The sequence below is a fragment of the Diplotaxodon limnothrissa genome, linkage group LG23 (genome assembly GCF_057381915.1).
Source record: "Diplotaxodon limnothrissa isolate DT_005_m linkage group LG23, D_limnothrissa_male_GT1.1, whole genome shotgun sequence".
NCBI lineage: Eukaryota > Metazoa > Chordata > Actinopteri > Cichliformes > Cichlidae > Diplotaxodon > Diplotaxodon limnothrissa.
Window position 1 is genome coordinate 4,811,070 of NC_140617.1, and position 20,980 is coordinate 4,832,049.

At 40.5% G+C, this 20,980-nt stretch overlaps 1 protein-coding gene across 2 annotated transcripts in view; it reads right to left on the reverse strand.

Annotated features, from left to right (window-relative positions):
- faf1 (Fas (TNFRSF6) associated factor 1) overlaps window positions 1–20,980 on the reverse strand; it is a 60,406-nt gene extending 39,426 nt beyond the window's left edge. For both annotated transcript variants that reach the window (XM_085347864.1, XM_085347863.1), the window contains exons 1-8: window positions 20,692–20,980; window positions 18,315–18,383; window positions 16,567–16,613; window positions 13,612–13,877; window positions 13,410–13,501; window positions 13,041–13,132; window positions 5,974–6,079; window positions 312–398 (exon numbers count right to left, since the gene is read on the reverse strand). In XM_085347864.1, coding sequence (XP_085203990.1) covers window positions 312–398; window positions 5,974–6,079; window positions 13,041–13,132; window positions 13,410–13,501; window positions 13,612–13,877; window positions 16,567–16,613; window positions 18,315–18,383; window positions 20,692–20,751 — 819 coding nt within the window. In that variant the 5' untranslated portion in view covers window positions 20,752–20,980. The remainder of the gene's footprint in view (window positions 1–311; window positions 399–5,973; window positions 6,080–13,040; window positions 13,133–13,409; window positions 13,502–13,611; window positions 13,878–16,566; window positions 16,614–18,314; window positions 18,384–20,691) is intronic.

The window sequence follows — 20,980 nt, forward strand, 5'->3', positions numbered from 1 at the left end:
AATCCAACTTAGGTTCCAGTCAGTCAAAAATGAGAACACTCTGGATTATTTAACTAAAAAACAAAACAAAACAAAACAAATAAACAGGGAAAAAAACCGTCCCTGGGGAGCACTGCAATAAGCAAAAATCTATTTTTCACTATCACTGCTTAGATGCTCGTATCGTCATTGCATACCTTTACTGATTCAAACACCCACAGAAAATGTTCCCCGATGAATAGTTTGACTGACTTTTTGCATTTGTGTATGTGTGTGTGTGTGTGCGTGTGTGTGCGTGTGTGTGTGTGTGTGTGTGTGTGTGTGTGTCTTACAGAATCATCAGACGCTGATGCAGGCCATCCCTCCCACTGCTGATGCCGGACTGGGATGTTGGTCAAGTCTGAAATGTTTCTCTTCACCTGCAAACAGAGGAAATGATTGTATTTTATTGAATATTACTGTATACTTGCAATACACAAAACTCATGTAACATCCGTAATGACAACAGCATGCCCTGCCTCTCTGACTCTACACAAAGAGCTTTGATATTTCTCTATATTCTAGCCAGCGGGTGGGTCAGTTTTAGCGTCAACATGATTGCCCCATTACGTTGCATACAACGCTGTAAATTTTAGGAGGCATCCTCCGCTCGGAAGAACAGAAGAGGCAGAGAATAAAGGGCTTCAGAAGTCAAAGGAGAGAGAAGGACAGAAAAGAGACAGCCAGTGTTATCAGCATTCTTCAGATGCCACTGCTAATTCCCAGCGACAACAGCCCCACGCTCTGAAATGAACAGTATTTCTCTTCTCCCATTCATGTGCGGACGCTGTATCTGCATCACTTAATAACACTCCTTGCTTTTAAACAGTTAGCAGCCAGCAAGCGCCTGTCCCGTCAAGCGTTGCGTTACACCGGCTGCTGGGTTGTTGGTTTAAAGCCCTAACGCCAGCCTGATGTGCGCCAGTCAACCCTGATCAAAGCCCTGTCGGTGTCTGAACGCTGGCGGCCGTGGATTCTAGTGCGTTTGTTCTGCAGGATTCTGCCGTTCAGGCCCGCAGGGCTGAACACTGATGCTGAGAAAACAATCTATTGTGGAGCTAAGATCCCTCCACACACACAGGGCAAATCCTGTCTATGTAACAAGCACTGAGAAGAGATGGATCCTTGAGCATATTCAGGGCTGCTGGTCATGGAGGTGGAAACTTAAAGAACGCTACAAACACAAAGTCAAAGCCAATCTCGGGGAAAGCAGGAAAGCCTGTGCAGCACACTGAACTGTAAAGATTATGAAGATAGACAATGCTCGGCTGCTTGTCCCATAATACTACTTATTACCGCACTTTGCATTTATATGTAGTTTAAAAACTGTCTGGGAGCACAATCAGAATGACTCTTGTTATCTTTTATAAAAGAAATGCTCAAAAAAAATTAAATAAAACAAAGTAAGGAACACTTTTGTCCCAAATATTAAAGTTGAAAATCTTTACTGGCATAAAAAACAAAACAAAAACAAACCTGTGGAAACACAAATCATCAACCCTCTTAAAACAAAAGCAAAAATCAAAGCTAAAATAGTTTTTGAGCAGAATATTTTTTTCCTACACATTATCAGTCACAAACATAATTTTATTTCACTGTGGATGGGCAAAGCACGGCAAAGCAATTCAGAGTACAAACATGGAGGGAGAAGTATAAAAGAACAATAATAAATGAGTGGCACAGTCTATCCTTTGCCTTTCCGTCGTAAATCCCACACCACACGGCTCGGTGCCTATCCTTATGAAGAGGCTATGATCAGGACAGCAGGCTGGGGTCAAAGCGGGTGGCCAGTGTTATTACAGAGTGTAATATCTATGTTTGACCAGCCAGACTACAGGGATTTGACTGACCGGCTGGCCGGCCGATGAATAGAGGGGAAAAGGGAGGAAAGGAGAGGCATAAACACTAGTAATGAAGAGACTGCAGTCAGAGGTTAAAGCAGCATCAGAGAAACAACAAACTTACGCCCACCACAGAGCGAGTGAAGGTGAGAGGTGGAGGAGGAGAGTGGAGACAGAGAGTGAAAGACACCTGGCAAAGGACAATCTGATCTCACCACAAAAAACCCCCCCACCCACATCTATACAGCAAGCGTGTCCACCTGAAACTACACTGTCAAAATCTGAAGGGAGTCACTCAATCTTTTCCTGACATATGAAATATTGTGAAAAACGACTGAAAGAAAACTAATTATTAATAAAATTAAGGACAGATAAGAACCCAAGACTAGCTTGACAGAATGCCTGGCCTTAACCCAGCTAGCTGAATTTCTTGTTGCAGCCCTCGGTTACAGAGCATTGTTACTGAGGGCTGCAATCCAACCACACATGGAGCAATACTGTCTAATGCTGCCCCCTGTCTACCGCAACAGCCATCTGACTGATAAGTGAGACTGAAACAAACTAAAACAATTACGTTTAATAGTTGCCTCTCAGTAACACTTCCATAGCAAATTCCTACTTACAAATAATTCAGACTTGTTTGTCTCTAAACAAGGGGCCTACATTTGGAACGTCATTGCATGGGGTATTAAGCAAAACATGGCATTGGTGGTCGAACGATTCGGCGGCTTGTGAAAGGTATTGATCAACCTGACTTCTACACAGAGAAGATAAAATGTAAAGAAAATGCCTTTAAGGGAGCATAAAGGGATTTATATCAAAGTCTAACACAGTGCTGCAAATTGTGTGCGGCTGTTCATGTTGAGATGAGGCAAGGGTGTATGAGCCAGTTATACACAACATTAGCTAAACTGGCAGTGGTGCTGAGCTGCTGGGCAATATGCCTCACGGCAAAATTAATGATCCAATCATTGTAAATGCCAATTGCCTGTAATCCTTGCCTGGAAGCAAATCAAAGAAAAGGAAAGGTTTCCGTTAAACAGTCACAAGCTCCCTCTCTCTTTCTTCATCTCCCCTAAGCACCAGATGCCTTTCTTTCATTCCTTTTCGATCCAACCCTCCTTTTCTCAGCTCTCTAGCCCCTGTCTGCATTCGGTTCCTATATGTCGCCCAGCTGCGGAGCAAGGATGGGGCCCATCCACAAGCCCTGGGGTGGGCGGGGTGGGGGCGTGGGGGGGCAGCAGACAAGGGAAATCCCCAGGACAACTGGTCTGGTCACGGACAACTCAGGACCCGGCAGCCATGCCTATTCTACCCTCTACTTCCCTGGCAAACATTTGCTCTCCAGCTTAGCTCAGAAGCTAGCCAGCAACTTACCCCCACAGTATAGTCTGGTAATGCCAATCAGAGTCTACACCGCCTTGAGCTCTAGAGATGGAGAAGAAAGAAAGTGGAAAGGGGACACTGGGAGAGAGATGGAGAATGAAGGAATAGAAAGGGAGGGGTAAGGGCAGTTCCCTGAGAGCCACAAGGCAAAGCCACAGTCTTTGGCAAAGACAAACAAGAAGACAAGACTCCATCCTTATTGATATGCACAAGCAGGGACCATCGGTTAGTCTTCAGTAAAGACAAAAGGGAGAATGGGGAAAGAAAGGTGCTCTGTAGTGGTGTCCATATGTGAGATTGGACACAGTATACCAGAAAAGAGTGTCAGTCAGGCTGAATATGTGTTGTTACCACTTTGTTGCGTCCCAAGATATTTCTGTTGACAGAACAGCATTTCCCTTCTTGCTGGTGTCTTTAATTATTCTTCTTATTGTATATTTTTTTCAGTCTATTTCCTCATCTCTCCCACAGGCAAGCCATACTAAAGCAACTCCACTCCACAACTACTCTTTCACATTCACTCTGACTCCGAAAACGTTTCTGAGCCAGCCCTTACATGATGTATACACATGATATATTCAGGTTAAAGTTCTGGGTCTCATTTTCCCCGCAGGGGGCCTTGAGATGCCTAAAGACAAGCATTTGTAAGGAAAGGACCGCAACGTGGAGGCCTGTTTAAGCCCACATGGTCCCTTCTCTATCCCCCGTGGCCTCTTACAGCACCCCCACCAAGCCAACAGTCCTTTGCCTCCTTTCTGTGTCCACAGTTCCCCCCTCCCACACCACAGGGACCCCTCCCCAGTGTTTGTAATCCCAGCAGAAACACTTAAGGTTCACAGTGGGTGCTCATCAAAACCATCTGCCTGAGAAGAGAGTGAGGAAAAAAAAAAGGGGAGATGATGAAGGAGGAGAAAAAAATGAGAGCGCAAATGGAGAAGAGAGAGAAGTCCAGGGAGGCGAGCTGCCTCCAGTTCAGATGCTGGTTATACTAATCTGTTCAATTAGCACCATTACAGGCCCTGCGTGCAGCCTGATTATTATTAGTGTAATCTTGAACTGCAACGAGGACCTAGGCCAGAACAGCAGTGGTTGTAGAGAACAAGGAAGAATAAACACCTTTCACTTTTGCTTTTGAGAAAACAGTTGGTCTGGATGTAAAACACAGAAGCATTCAGCACATCTAAACTGACAAACAACTAGTCATAGGCATGTAAAGAATCCACAGACATTAAACATCCTGATACACTGAGATCAAATCATTTAAATTGAGTTTAAATTACCTAAACTTTCAAGGAGGTACTGTAAGACAGAGTTAAAGTTCTTACTTCTAGCAGCTGGCTAGCAAACACTGACTAATAAATGTTTCCTGCTCAGGTCTCTCCCTGCCAGAGCAGAGCAGGACAGCACAGGGCAGCTGTGTATGGCTATATCCACTCTAATATGTTTTCATATTAAACAGAGTTTCTGCACCATTAATAAACAAACTGAAGCAATATCTGTCCATTCACCTAAAAATGTATTTTACATGTCCACTGACGTACACCTGGACAGTCTGTGGTAGGAAGTTGTAGCTTAATAAAATGCACAGTTTAGCTGTAGAACAGCTAAGAGCATAAACACCAGGCTCAGCAACACCTGTAATTTGTTTTCCTCGTTGAATTAACCACTGGTTGCCAAGACCAATGCTTTTGTTTTCTCCCACAAAAGGGTCATGTGATGGGGTGTGATGACTCACGGAAGGACAGATAGTGACTGATGAGATTCAATCAGTCAGCAGTTGGATGTTGGTGCCTGCATGATCAATTTATGATCAACCCGTCCTTACTAAAACTAAATCTTAGCTTGGTAGAGTTTTCAAAATACTTGACTTCAGGGGACCTAAAAGGACACAGTAGTGTGGTCAGATATATGCTTTAGTGGTGAAAACACTGGGATGTGACCACACGGTAATTAACACATAATGCACCAGCACAAGCATAAATTCCGTCGGCCACTTTCATAGGTTACGTCGTAAGCTCTCTAAGATTGCCTGTGTCTAAATCTGGCCTTGGTGTGGATGCAGCCTAAAAGACATGTTTCTATATGCAGGCAAGTTCAGATTTCAACACAAGTAGGACCTAAAAACCGATACAGCAAGACACACTCACTCGTCTTCGCATTCAAGCAAGCATACACTTACTTTCCCATGTTCCTTAACATCTAATCAATTTGCAGCTGTGATAGCAATAACCAACGGATAAAGACATGCACTGGACTCACACTGGGTCCTAGCTGAGTAACCATAAATATTTCATAGGCTGCAAAGGCTACTGTTTAGTTTCAGATGGAGTAAGCGAACGCACTGTCTTTTTCCACTGCACCCACATGCCTAGATCAAACAATGTTTAGTCATTTAAATGGCTTTCTAGACTGCTGACACTGCAGCGAGAGAGAGAGAGAAAGACGGAGAGCTGGGGGAGTCCAGAAAAAACGAGGGGGCTGTACCAGAGCGCAGCTGTGAGAGTAATTATGTGCTCTGAAATGTGATCATTTGTGATGAATAATGAATCGATGGCTGAGATAGACTAGCAATGTTTGGCAAATGGAATGAAAGTTGTATTATGAGAAGCCAGAATAAGGCACAATAATATTATGTGAGTGCATGATGTGGGTGCATTACAGAGACTTTGTGCGTATGTGTGCATAGAAAGTGACACTGTGATATCTAATGTGGTGTGTGTGTCCATACCTCCTGTATGGTTCTGGAGCCGGGAAAGTTGAGGTTGTAGTCCCTCTGAGCCTCACGGTGGCTAATGACCAGCAGGAAGTTTTGGTTTAATGAATCCTGAAGAGCACTAAACGAGAAGAGGGAACATTGGAAACCGTAAGAAATAGGGATAAATGCTATAAAGGAAATGAAAACACAGATTGATGCAGAGAGAAAACACCTAAATGAGGTGACAGAACAATGACACAAGAGAAAGAAGAGGGCAAAGACAAACATACATAATTGCTAACAGTGACTCGAGTTGAGTAAAGGGCAAGCTGAAACTTGTCGACTAGTGGTAGCCTGCTGGCCTGTGGGGAGGTGGGTGCTTCCTCAGGGGGTAAGTCGTTCTCTTTTCTGGTTATGTCTTAACAAGCCTGTCCAGAGCTATGTTCAGCACAGCAGGCTCCAACAGCTATGACCACCTGCACATTAACAGCGGGGAGTCGATCAATCTGCCTTAACGCTAACAAAACAGGAGAAAAGGCCTACAGTACTTTCAGAACTAAAAAATAAATATAAATAAAAAGCAACATTTTGCTGTGGCATATCCTGAACTAGCTGAACACAGTCAAAAATCTGAAATAGCCTAAACCTAGTCCAGTTACAGTTACAATAGATGTATCTAGAAAGCTGTTAATGTTGTTGTAGGCAGGTCATAAAGTATGTATTGACTGACTATGCTATAGTTATCTCCATTTGCATTCCCTTCAGCGTGAAATTCTTTTCACCAACTTAAAAGTGAAAAATAACAATAATACAAAACTAAAACTGAATGTGAAAAAGTTTCAGAGTAATTCTGCAAATAAGTCCAGCAGACATTTACTAAGAAACTTTCATATTAATCTGTGAAAGCGGTATTTACAGACAACCGCTGCTCTAAGATGTTGCCTCTGGACCGACACCCGTAGCTCACTTACTAACTTACAGCAGTGTTAGAGAAGAAGAGGTGGGGGAATCAACTTTTGGAAGCTTAATTTACAATAAGCTGTGAGGTTAAGTAGCGTTTTGAGCAAACGCTGGGTCTGTGAGGCTGAATAGCAATGGGAGGCTTAAAGGCCGAAACAGGCACTTAATCAGGGCTCAGAACCCAAGAAGAGGAGGAAGAGTTGAGAGAAAGAGAGGGATGGGGGAATTAATATGTAGCGCACACATTAATTATGCAATCACACCCTTAATCTGCGCAGATCTGGACGAGCTTATGTTAACAGAAGCTCAAATTTACTGTAATGACAGCATATTTACATTGACTAAAACTACGAAATCAATATGTAAATGTAATGTTTGTTGTAGCTAACTGGAGAAGATTGGAAATGTGTGAAGTGGGAAGGATGGATGCATATGTAATAGGCCTGAGCAGACGGATGAGAGCGATGTGTGTGCGTGTGTGTGAGAGAGAGGAGAGATGGAAGGGGTAGGGACATATAAATAAGGATCTAGCTAATATCACGATTATGTTTGGACACAGTCCCGAGCTGCTGCTGGCAAGCGGCTAGACTCCTAAATAGGCAGAGATAGAGGGTAAACTGAGTGGAAGTGTTACTCTGTCCTTCCAAGCAAAGAAGGAACATCTTATCAGTCATTTATGGCAGGCAGATGAGCCATTTGGTGTGTGTGTGGGTGGAGGTTCTGTTTGAGATTTACTTTGAAAAATATATCACTCATCATGCTCTATAGTACAAATATAGCTACTTAAAATATCAAATGCATTCAGACCGGAAACAAACTGCCACTCATGATGAGTCATCTCCTTGTCATTTCCCATCTGTCTAAGGAAGGCCTGCTGGTTCACATATAAACAGAACAACCATGTTTCAAATCTAACATCCCTTTGTCTGGACCGCTTTCACCACCTGTGTTTTCAAAGCGGCTGTCTTCTCGGGGAAGCAGGCCCTTCAAGCAGTGCAGGGTTGAAATGTGGATGTCGCAGTGTTTGCTTCTGCCTTCAGAGGTCCCTTTCTCACTCAACACACACACACACACACTCGTTGACATCTAGGTCGGCCCGGAACATCTCCGGAGGCACTTGACATGGCATAAGGGTGCCGTGAGGAAAATGTCATTTAACTTTATGGACAGCAAAAATGGAGCGTTCTGCAGGGGGAGAAGAGCAGGCTAAACAGATTGGTTTCATTCTGAGGTAAGCCTGTCGCCTAAGCTGTGAGTCCCCGCGGCACAGAGCAGACTCTAGACCTTATTAAACTAGCACTGCCAGACACAGAGACGCACACGCACGCACACATGCACACAATGTGACATGTGCCTACAAAACACCAATACCCATACACGCATACGCTGTCCCATAAACATTCACCAAAACTGCTCACTGGTATTTACGAACTACCATAACGCGTGTTTCAGCTGCTGCTTTAAATGCTTGAAAAAACACACCAACCAGCAGAATACACGCCAGCTCATCTTATGCCCCTAACAGGTACAAAGGAGGTTCTGAGGCGCACACGAGAGTCTGCTTACCTCCTCCATATTTTGCATCCACAACAAAGCAGAAAAATGTGAAACCATTCAGGTTCTGCTCTATTTTGATCTGCCATTGTTTCCAAAAGGTTATTATTGTGCTACTCGCACAATCCTTCGCATCACTGCTTTAGCTGACCAGTTAGCTATCTCCCTGAAGTATCTGTGTATCTGAGACTGGACAGCTGACACGCGGAGGTGAAGCGTAAGCCGACAGGCAAAGCTCAATAAAACAAGAATACATAAAAAAAAACCTCATGAATCGCTTTTTTAATTTCAAATTCCTTTCCAGAGTTCAAATTAAAATAACCTTTCCTCGGCAAACACGTGCCTGCTCAGAGCTGGAGCAGAGAATAAACAATAAAGGAAACAGGCTCCATTGAAATATTCATCAGCCCTTCATCATTTATGCACGAGATTAGCTCCTCCTTAACACCATCTTGTATTCACATGCGGTCATCAACATGGCCACAGAAAAACTTCAGACCATTACTAACTGCACATCACTTCACTAACTAAATAACTATCTAAATGAATCGGTGCTCAAAGGAATACCTCCCGAAGCCTCGAGATTTATTTCTAATCAAACAAGACAACCAAAAGGAGTTTGCTCAGCGGGATCATAATGACAGTGCAGCACTATTTAATCAGTCGGTTTTGGTGGAGGTCTGTGTACAGCATGAGCCAAGCTCGACAAAGTAATTGCTTTGGATATTACCATTTACGGGAGATTTGAATTTTTACTATGAGCACTGAGAAATTACATTTGGGTGGATAACTGTCTTTTCAGATTAAAAAAAAAAAATACAAACTAGCAAATATAGTTCGGGAGACAGTGAGAGGTTCATTACTCTCATTCAAAATGTGTGTTACAAGCCATTTTATTTAGATGGTAGTGGTTCCTTTTTTCTTTTTGTTTGGAAAAAATCATTAGCAGCTAGAAGAAAACTTTCACTAAGAGATGTTTTTTCCTGCTTTCATAACTATACTATTAAGTTAAGTTAAGGTTATTCATATATACCAGTTTTAAAATATTATCAAGCAACTTTACGTCTCTGCACGTTATACTCCTGTCATACCTGCTGTGTGTTATACAGGCTTCTCTGAAACCAACAAAAGCTAAAAATGAATATGTCTCAACAAGCAAAACAATCCTGTTAGAAAATGTGTCTGAAAAATGTACTTACACCGTTTTTTCCCCCCTTTTTGGCTTTGATACTGAATATCAATCATGCAAAATCATAATGTTTAATATATAAACATTTTCAGTGCACGCCATATTGCAGTCTGTAATATGGAACATAGCTACCAGCCAAATTAAAAGAAGCTCAAACTTCGATAACACAGTCTGTATGACCGCTATTTTCTTCCTAGATGTCAAAAAGATATTGCCCGAGTGCCACGAACCACCCATTTTTACACTTTGTGGTCATCCTATTACATGCACCATGTAACCTAAAGAAATCCCATAAAACTGCTCTGCCATAAAGCCGACTTTGGGATACCTAAAATGTTTCTGTTGACACCACTGCGATGGTTTTAAATAAGATGTTTTAGCACTGAGGTTTAGCTGCAGTTATCTTCTGGCTTGTATTATATTCAAAGGCTTTTCAAATATTCTCATAAATGACAAGAACCACTTGTCAGTGCATTATTAGAGCACAACACCACTTTCACTCTAAATATACATACACAACAACATTATACACTCCACAAAAGGTTAAACACAATAAAAATAGGTTTTATAGCAGAGCTCTTGTACCGAATTGTGGCAGACTACAAGTGCAACTAATAAAGAGGCAACTCCGTGTGTGGATTTTTGAAGCAAACACTGTTGCCGGATGCCTGTTTGAAAATGGCTTTAGTGTGTGCAACATCCATCCAAGTTGAGACAAACAAATAGATTACTTAGAGGGAAATGAGATACATAGTTTTTTTTAATGTTACTAATTAGATATTCTGCTATATTTGGATTAATTATGGTTAATTAGATAATAATTACATGCTGGGAGGCTACATTTTAATAGAAACTTGTGGGACAGTAGGTCAAAAACAAATAAAAGTAGACCTTTGTCTTAATGTTAACCCGTAAAGTGCTGCACTCAGTTTTGCTTATTAGAAGTGAAACTGAAATCAGGGCCGTGGTTAAAGCTTCTCAAAGGCAGGGATACAATATAATCAACAGTAAAAAATAATCATTAAGATATATACACACTATAAGAATTACAGATTTCCTTCCATAGTGAAGTTTCAGATTTTATAAAGACACACACGTCGTTTTTCATGATTTTCTCATGAAAATCAAGCTCTTTCTCATTTTCCCTCATACATTGTAATACTCATTTGATTCATCCTTAATTCCTCTAATTATGTTGCATGAGTAAAATGAGAAGACTGCCACTTTCATCAGTAAATCAAATATTATAAGATATTTAAAACACAAATAACACAAGAACTGGTCATTTATGGTCATTTGATACCAAATCAGTTCATTCATAAGACATGAATACTTTGAGATGGTATGACACTAATTCTTGCACTGAGATCTCTCTGCTACAACAAATCTGCAGACACTTCACATGAACTGTGTGTATATGGTGTGACCACAGTTTATTTTTACTACAAGCCAACAGCCTGTTTGGTCTCGCTACAGGGGACTGCTCCCTTCACATTCTGTGATTTGTCACCTATCCGCTCCCAGTACGCCAACATGGTCACCATACGCACGCAGGCACACGTTAATAGACAATTGCATGTGCATATACACAAGAGCCCACCCACTCCTTTCAGCCCCAACTGTCCACCGCTAAAATAGCTGACACAGAATAATGAGCTCCTGACACCCAAAATGATATCGATAACACTTGGAGGAAAGGCAACGGTGCTGCTAAAAAGACACAGCAGTCGGTGTACGAGTGAGAAGATGAGGAGAGGCAGGGAAGAGAGAGAGCAACGGAGGGTCATTAACTGACAACACCGTATAACTACCACTTAGCCTAACTAGCACGGAAAGCAGCAAACTGCCAAATTACTTCCTCCACACGTATTCTGCTGACATGTGGATGCTTTCTCAGGGGAGAGCTACAGTACAATTTTTGTTTTTTTAATTCACAGCTGAAAAAAGAAAAGATTAAAAAGAATTGGAGGTCAATGTATGACACGCCAATAAAAAAAAAAAAAAAAAAAACCTAAACAAAAACCCTCTTGATCTTCTAACAAACGAACTAATGCTCATTGCAGATACATGCCCCGTACTAGCCACAGAGCTTTTGATGATGATTTGAAGATGATTCATAGAGACACGGGAAACTCTGCTCACAAAATGTTATACTTCAAAATGTCCCAGACTACGTCACAACTTATTAGGTTCCACAATTACATAATTATGCACTCAAGAAGACCTTACAGCTGCTTTTTTAATGCAATGTTAAATTGATAAATGCTGATAACGGTACTGGATCTGAAACTACACTGCTCAACCATTAATTTTAAAAATATTCTGAAGAACACATAAAACACTAACCACTGCTGGTAAATTTCCATTAAATCATTTCTTTCCCGTTTTGTTTTTAGCTCACAGACCATGTCCTCGGGGACATTAGCTTCAAAAAAGAAAACCAATTCCGTTATTAATCACAGAAGTGGCACTGTAGATCCTCAATCATTCTGCCTGGATGTGTCTTCAAATTACAGCGCACACAAAATTACACGGCGGGGACAATGACAGACAGCAAACACTCATACAAACAAAGAACTCAAATACTGCAACCATACAAATAGTGCAAGGTAATATTTTAAAGACATATTCCCACAAACAAAAAAATGTGTACCCTTCATATCTATCATTATCCGTCCAATCCCCTCAAAATAAAAAATAAAAATGATCTTTGTCATCCTGTGATAACCAAGTAGAATAAAGCAGATATATTATTTCTTTGGATGATGTTTACCTGATACTGATGAAAGACCAATCACATGCTCAGCTGCCAACTATGATTGTATTACGGCTACAACTTTATCCTGAGCTGCCTGACATTTCAGAGAAAAAGGTTGCTAATGCTGTCACGCATTCACTAAGACAACCCGAGAAACCTCTGGATGAAGAACACCGACTTCACAGGCTTTCCCAGAAAATCTCTATTGTTACTGCGTGTTAATGTGTGATCTTTCAAGCAAGGTATAAATAATAGATATGAAGTGTGGCTGTCACATACACAACTTCTGAAGAGAAAGATGCAAAGGAAAACCTTTGGCAAGCAACAATATCATAGCGAAGATGACAAAGACGGACGACAAAATTATTATTTGCATAACACACAAAGAGTGTGGCACCAGACGTTCCTCTCATCTTCTCAAAATGTCACAAAGGATGTGAAAAGCGAATGTGCACTGCCAGGTCAAATGTCTCCTAATAAAGCAGCGTTGGCTCCCTCTCCTCTTTATAAGTGGAGATATAGCACCACCTGGTGTTTGAACTGCACTCATGCCACTACCTATAATGATTTATAGTGTATACGCAGCAGAATGACAAGAAAGGATTTATCCCCATAATAAGGATGGGAGTTAGAGAGTACCTGTTTTTGCTGGTGCTGGCAGTAGGGGCAATGTCGGGGGTCAGGACATACAGGCTGTTGTTCTTGGGCAGGTGTAAACTTCTCAACACCATCTGAGTACACACACATAAACATACACAACTGTAAAAAGGTCCTGTGAATGAGTTATAGCTGTAGAGACAATATAAATTAGATCGGCTCCTAAATGCAACACCTGTCTGGTAATGTAAAACAATTAACAGAAGGAGCAGACTTGTGTTATATCGCCATTTTTCTTAGTGTCTTAATGTGTTAATTCAATTCAATACAATTCAGCTTTATTTATACAGCACCAATTCACAACAGTAGTCACCTCAAGGTGCTTTATAAAAATTAAAGCTTTAAACTCACACTATCAGACACATCTCCGCTCTTCCACCCTTTCAACTGCATTTTGGACACCGGAACACCAAGCTCTGTTTCAAGGATCTGTTTGATTTCTCCTATGGATTGGATTAGACAAAGAAAGGAAAATTGACCTTTTGTTTGCAAAAGTCAGTGTGAAAGCGTTAAATATGGACACGGTACATCTGTGCGAGTTTGCGGTGCTCACCAACTGTGCTGCCCTCCTCAACCACCAGCTCTACAGAGCGTTGCCGGTACTCGACCCTGAAGTTGAGCATCCGGGACTGACGCTCTACGATGTGTCGGGAAGAAGGGTTGATTGGGCAAAAAGCTGAAGCTGAGGACGATGGAGGTGAAGAAGACGAAGATGAAGAAGAGGGGGGAGGAACTGCGCTTCCTGCTGCTGCGTCAGCTGCTTCTGAGAGGCTAGGAGGTCCGTACACTGTGGCCTGACTCGCCTCACTGGAAAAGTTACTACAGGAAGACGGTCAGAAAAGAAATTCAAAATAGAACTAAAATGACTTCCTTGTGGTTGTATGCTGCTTCAAATTATTCAAGTTATAGTGCAGCTCCATGTCTGTGTAAACTCATACAGAATATTTACTTTAAATGTTAGGCAGCAAAAGCAGGTATAACCAATTCAATAAAAGACATATATGGTCACAATCTCCCCTCGTGCCCCTCAGTTATGGTGCTGAATAATGACTGAAAAATTGCTTTTGGCAAACATTATGATGCTGCAATAAAGCTGACCTTTGACTGTTTGGATACCTAATGTCATCAGTTTATCCTATCAGAAATTTGTGTGAAACTTTCAGGCATAACAGGCTTGCGCAAGCGCAAAAGCCATGCTTAAACATTTTATCAGTTTAACAACAGTGGAGAAGTCACTGGCCTGAGCCGTATGTTGTCCGCCATAAAAACCTCCACAACAAACCTGAGCAACAGGAAAAGGACTAGATCCAACCATGTTAGAATAATCTAACTGCACCCCTGCTCATCAACTCAGTGAGAAATAAAATTAATCCACCAATAAATTAAAAATTAGCATTTTTTTTCCTAAAATCAGAATGTCATGTACTGAGTTACAAATACTGCACACTCAAAGACAGCTCCTCACACGTGCGCTGATAAATTAATGACTTTCATTGTTTGTGTTATTAATGAAATTGTATTTTATAGATATAAACTTGTAACTTAGATGAAAATAAGATAACATTTTACGTGTAATCGATGCAGGAAATCAACTAAAACAACGGGTTCACATAATGGCTCTTGATGTTTTATAGTGTATATGCAATCAACATCAGGCTGTTGTGAAATATACCAACAAAGGAACAGAGATAACACATGTGCCATGAACTGCAGAAAAGTGGTGGGAAATCCAAGTCAGGACATAGTTGGAAGTTCTCCTTTCTCACCATTTCCAATACTGCAAATACTCGGTTTGACTTAGGCAATACCTGAGTAGAGCACGCAGCAAGGACACAGGACAACCACTCGTTAGCTTTGAATTTACTGAACTCATTAACTGTGCGACTGTCAAAGATCAGATATCACACCTAGACTTTGTACTGAAATGTTGGCAGATTAAATATCACATAATTGCCAATCCAACTGTGACAGGCACATTCATAAGGCAGTGACTAGAAAAGTTTAGGGCTGCAATGCATGTGTGAAAACTACAATAAAAAGCATATCATGTTAATAATTGAAGGTGCTAACTGTACATTTGCTCTAAAATCAGAGATGGTTTACATTTGAGACAGATGATGCAAAAAAAAAAGAGATTTTGCAACAAATATTAAAGAACAAATATGAGAGATCCTGCCAAGATCATCTTTTTTTTAATGCTGAAAGTGTCGAGGGGAAATAAGGCTGATTTCAAGAGCTGTCAAAATGAATAGAAAAAAAGATCCCTATTGAAAAGGCATTTAAAATATCTCTTATAGTGTTCTGGGCGTACTTTTATCCTTTACTACAAGTAGATGGCATTCTTCTCCATCTAAACCAAACTACTGAGGCCTTCACCTATAACAGGACTCATGATTTCAACAGATGACGGAGCGGAGTCTCATGAGAAAATCATATTTAACGCTCTTAACAAGCTGCTTATGATTCTTAAATTGCTTAGTTATAAAGACACGATTAAAGACAGAAACACTGTTTAGACAGCAGTGCTGGAGTACCCTCCAACTGGCCCCAGATCAGGTCATGTCATCAGAGTCTGTTTACAGGACAACTCTGGCCTACTCATACCAATGCCAGCCACTGAGTGAATGTGTTCGTGACAGTGTGTGCCTTCAAGAAAGACTGGCAATATCCACATGGCGCAAGAGCTGAAAACAAACTACAGCACATGCATGTGCACACGTGCGCACAAGTGACTTGCAAAATAAAACGGTTAAGGGGATGCCTCCAGTGGGAGGGTCTAGATTAACTAATTGCATTCATGGCCCAAGAGCTGACAATAGGTCACTCGTGCACATGCATGCATGTGTGCATGTTCGCATACACACATGCATTGTGTGCATGTGTATGCATCAGCTCATGAGTAACAACTAACTGTTGAAGGAAAGTGAATGGCACAAACCCTCTTAAAAGAAACCCGTTCTAATCAGAAACTGTGTTCAACTTGATTCTTAGCAGAAAGCTTCCTTGCAGGAAGTTTTTTTAATATCAATCCTCCATTAAAAAGCAGAATAGAAAAATCATAGCAGAAGCAATACCCTGCAGCTCAGTAGACTCTAGGTTGTTATTTCCTGGATGTTGCTGCGTGTGACTGTTTTTATTGAGCTACACTTCTGTATCCACTATAACCGTGATAAAGTTCACAACGCCTTGTCAACACTGAGATGAGGACTTCATGTTCCTGCAAACACAGTCAGATTTTGGTTAAGATTTCCTTATTTATTTTCTGACTCGCGTATGCAGGTGATGTACATCAGAGGCACATATTTCACTGAGAGTTTTTTGGGAATCCCCAAACTCATTTATGTGTTTGCACATCTGCCTGTGATTACGTCTAACCTTTAACTTGGTCATTACGGTTTGACAAAAATACAAAAGTGTTCTGAATTTATGCAGCATTCCCTTGGAATTAAAAGGTGAGCTGGTACGTTTTCTCTTATTTAGAGCAGATTTTTGAGAATGTGGTTATTACCTTTGTAAGATCCCGTTTTCCTGTGGTATGACCCCATTGATGGCTGCCTGTAATAAATGCAGAAGTCAAAATTTCAGTTGTTGTCCTTTTGCCTTCAAACACCAAATAACACCATGACAAAATATGCAACCAATGTAAACTGAACTAATTTCAAAGAGGCTGGCAGATGCAGCATGGATCACCAAACAGGTTTTAACTGTAATTACTGTAATAAACTACTTTTGGCAAACAAACTTCATTTAGGCCTCTATGGTCTTAGGTCTATTTTCATATATATGTATATATATGAAAAATTAAATATCTTTCAATAAAATTTACACATTTTATACTGACTGACTTGCAAACTCTGTCAGGCTGACAGGTAGAGTCCGACCTGTGCGTTCTGAAAGTTTACAAATTCTGTTACTTAAAAGAAGAAAAAACACTGAAGGAGAGTGAAAGATCAGAACAAAGGGAAATGAAAGGCCAAATATAGCCACTGTCTGCTTTGCAGTTTGCTTTTGTTTGAATCGACAATTGTTTGGATTCCTCTCGAACACTCACTATTCTACACTGCCAAACAGGCAAAGTAAAGCTGGTAAGCGCTGTTATAATCATATCCACTATTCATTGTTTGTATGAAAAGCAATACTAGAATTTTCTTGCAAAGAAAAGGTATAAGGAACTGTGAAATAATGGCAAAAAAACACCCAGCCCCATCATCAAACATGCTATAGTTGGCCTTCATTGGAGTATACAGTCATTATCTTTAGGTCTTATAACTGTCTTTGCCGTTTATCAAATGCCACACATTACTGGCTGGTGAACTGCCAGAAACTCGGTGGGCAGTTATCACGAACAAACATAACCTCAGCACTTATGAACACGACTCTTTGTCTCTTGACTGAAGCTTCCACCGGCTTCGGTTTCAACTTAAAGTCACAACTTTGTTTCTCTTTTCTGAGCTATTAATTTGTGTTTAAACAGTTTCTGTCACATTTTAAAATGTCACAGTGGGAAGAAGCTCGAAGAAATAATAAAATGAATCACTGATAGTTAAGTGTCAGATCCTGGCATTGCAGGTAGCTTTAGGTGCGTTGATAAGTAAAAAAAAAAAAAAAGAAGACTTTTAAAAGCAACAGTGCATTCTTACTCAATACAAACATGCTCAGGCTATAAAAAGTTTAGCAGCATTGTAATGATCCATTTATTTTATCTTTCCTAACACTAAAAACAGCTGCAAATGGGTCACCCTTCCTAAAAAATAAAAAATCACGTCTGCTTTTATTACTGTAAATTTAAAAATAAAATAAAATGGACAGTAAGCACATAAGAGCAATGGCAATATTTCACACCACAAACTCCAACTTGCTGGCAGATGCAGTACTAAGGTATTGGGGTGAAACTCCACACTCACACTTAGCAAACACATTTGTTTTTACAAAAACTAACACCTACTGCAGAAGAACTGCGAGCCATCAGATTTACAGCCGCAGTGAGTCCAGCCCCCACTGTCTATCTCGCTGCCTGCTTTGAGCTCCTGCCAGCATCTATCTAAATATAGACTGACCTCTTCCAATATGCACTTCATGCTGAGAGGTGCATCATGAATTAATACAAACCTGACGGGATTACATGAGGAAATCATTTGCCCGTTACACAGTGTGCGCTACTGGATGTTAACTGCCCTCTTGAACCTGCCCTGTAGACAGACTAAGTCCGTGTGTCCAAGAGTAAAGCCCAATAGAGCCTGCAGATAATGAACTTACCACTAAATCCCAGTTATTAAGCTCTAACAGAGTGATTGCCTCTGCAATGTTGTCAATTCCAGTGCAAGCCTGTGAGGGGAAAGCAAAACAAAAAATGAATTCAGCAGACTAATGCATCGTATGAGATCAAATTCTAATTGTGAAAAGAACAATAACAGTTACAGTTTAACTACTACTCTATTACCCATAAAAGCAACGTGAAATGGTAACAGTCTTAAGAACGATTATGAACATTCAGTGATGTCTTGATCAAAACAAGGTTGCCAGTTTCTCAGAATCTCAGTAATACATATTCAGCATGACAACAAACATGGGCTTTAATGTCAGTACCATTGAAATAAATTAGTAGGTCTAGTTTAAATGTAAAACCTTAATAAATAAATAGAAACAGACTCAGATAGTAAAACAGTAAAACATGTACTGAGCATTTTGGTCTTTAAACCAGCATGACATTTCAACCTATTAGACATGTGTAAGAAATGTCTATTTTCTTTATAATAGGAGCAGTTAATACTTAAAACAATATTTATGCCAATATTAAGGAACATTTTATGCCTATTTAAAATGACCCTCTATAGAATTCATAAAGTTTTTACTTGATGATGAAGCGCTCTTCAAGTATCTACAAAAAAGCAAAGTAACACTGGCATGTCCCTGCTGTCTGCTGATACCAGGAAAATTTGGTGTTAACAGCAAGAAATTAATTCAGAACAAAGTGCGATGCGGTATTGAAACCAACAGCCCAGTACTACATATCAAGAATAAAATCCAAAGCAAACTAGTTGTGTGTGTATATAAAGTATATTATCATGCTGGCTAGACATAACCTGGACTTTAGCCCAGCCTTTGATACCACTGATCTTGATTCACAAGTCAAAGCCCTGTCTTGGATTAGTTTACTTCATATGTTGCTGATAGAATGCTTTTGGTTTCAGTGGGCAAGATGTTTGCTCAGATCTGCTCTCATCATCCAGCTTCGTACAACGATCTGGTTTAAGTCCTCTGGTGCTTTCATTGTATAGTCTCCCTCTCTTTTAAACCTTGTGAACTGGATCTGGTTGAATAATTTTTTACAGTTAAATGCAGACAAAGACAGCACATCTAATTATTGCTCCTCAGAGCATTACTGCCAAATCAGACAGGAACTGGGGTCCCTTTATCCAATCTAAAACCTGACATGCTAAATCATGGGATATTTTGTCTGCTTTTCAGTCTTTGACATTTAATGCTCACATTAAGTCTCTGATATGCTGGTGTTTTGTTTTGTTTTGTTTTCCATTTGAGAAATATTACTAAACTCTAAAAGTCAATTGGTGATGCTTGTTTAAGACTTTGCCTCCTCTTGCTTGGATTGCTTTTATTCTCATTCTTTTAAGTTCTTACATTTCACCCCACTTTTAAGGGTTTTGCATTGCCTTCCTACCAGGTTTAGATTTCGGTTTCAAATCTTGGTTCTGACTTTTATGGCCCACTGCATCCCTCAGGTCCTCAGATTGGGGCCTTCTTTTGATTCTGCATACCCATTTGAAAACAAAAGGGAATTCTGCCTCCAAACCTTAGCTCCAAAATATGGAAGAGGTTACCACTGTTTAGAAAAAACAACTAAATTGTTTAGATAAGTATTTAAGTAGTGGTTGTGATTTTGGGTTGTTTTGCTTGGTTAATGTGTGTCAACTTTGCGAATAGTGCGGGCTAGTTTTTACCCATTCACCTTTTTAAAGCACTTTTTGACGGTCCTTTGTCTCGAAAAGAGCTATAAAAATAAAAATCACTTACTTCCCTAACAGTATACTAAAGTAAACTTGCAAACAAAACTACAGTAACAAGCTCTTCACCGGGGAGCTTGCGTACAGTTAGCTAAACACAAACAGAAGATGACGATTATATGCTGTTCTAGTAAAGACCGTCAGATAAACAGAATCATAAATTACTGCCAGTTTGCAAAGGTTTATCGCCATTATCGCAATGTTCACGGCAAACTGGGCTTAACATTTAGAGTCTTTATGGATGACACAGTTTCTGATAAGGATTTGAAACGCTGGCAAAACAATGTGTAAACAAGCTGACAGCAGCGGCTAGCCCCGAAAATTCCCTCTCAGTAGTAGTTGGATCGTTATATGTAAACGATTCAAAAGATTAGATGACTGTTGTCATCTGTCTGGGTCATCTTTTCTGTTATGTAGTTATTGGTCACACAGATAACAGGCTTCTTCATAATCAGGTAGCAAGTTGTCAGTGTGTTAGCACAGCGTGCTAACCACAGAAACACCAGCTCAGGTCTGCTGTTTACCACGCCAGTCCGAGGCGTTTCAACAACAACGGGCACATTAATGCCCACCTCGTACAATATGAGGGGCTAAGAAAAAATGACACTCACCTGAAAATCGGCCAGAATCATTTCTCTATCCATGTTGCTATCGCCGCTTTCGGAGGCCATGGCAATGACTGGCTAAAAGCAGTTCTTGTTCCACTGGCTCTCGCTGCTTTCTGTACTCACACAGGGACGCTGAGTGCTGGTAAAACTGTTTGCTTAGGCGTGGCGGCGAGTGAACGAGCTGTCAAATTGGGAAATGCTGAACTTTCTTTGATTTTTAACTGCTTCAAATAGACAAAATGCTGTAAAGTAACGTTACAGTGTTCAGTTATCTCATATCACTATTGTCAGC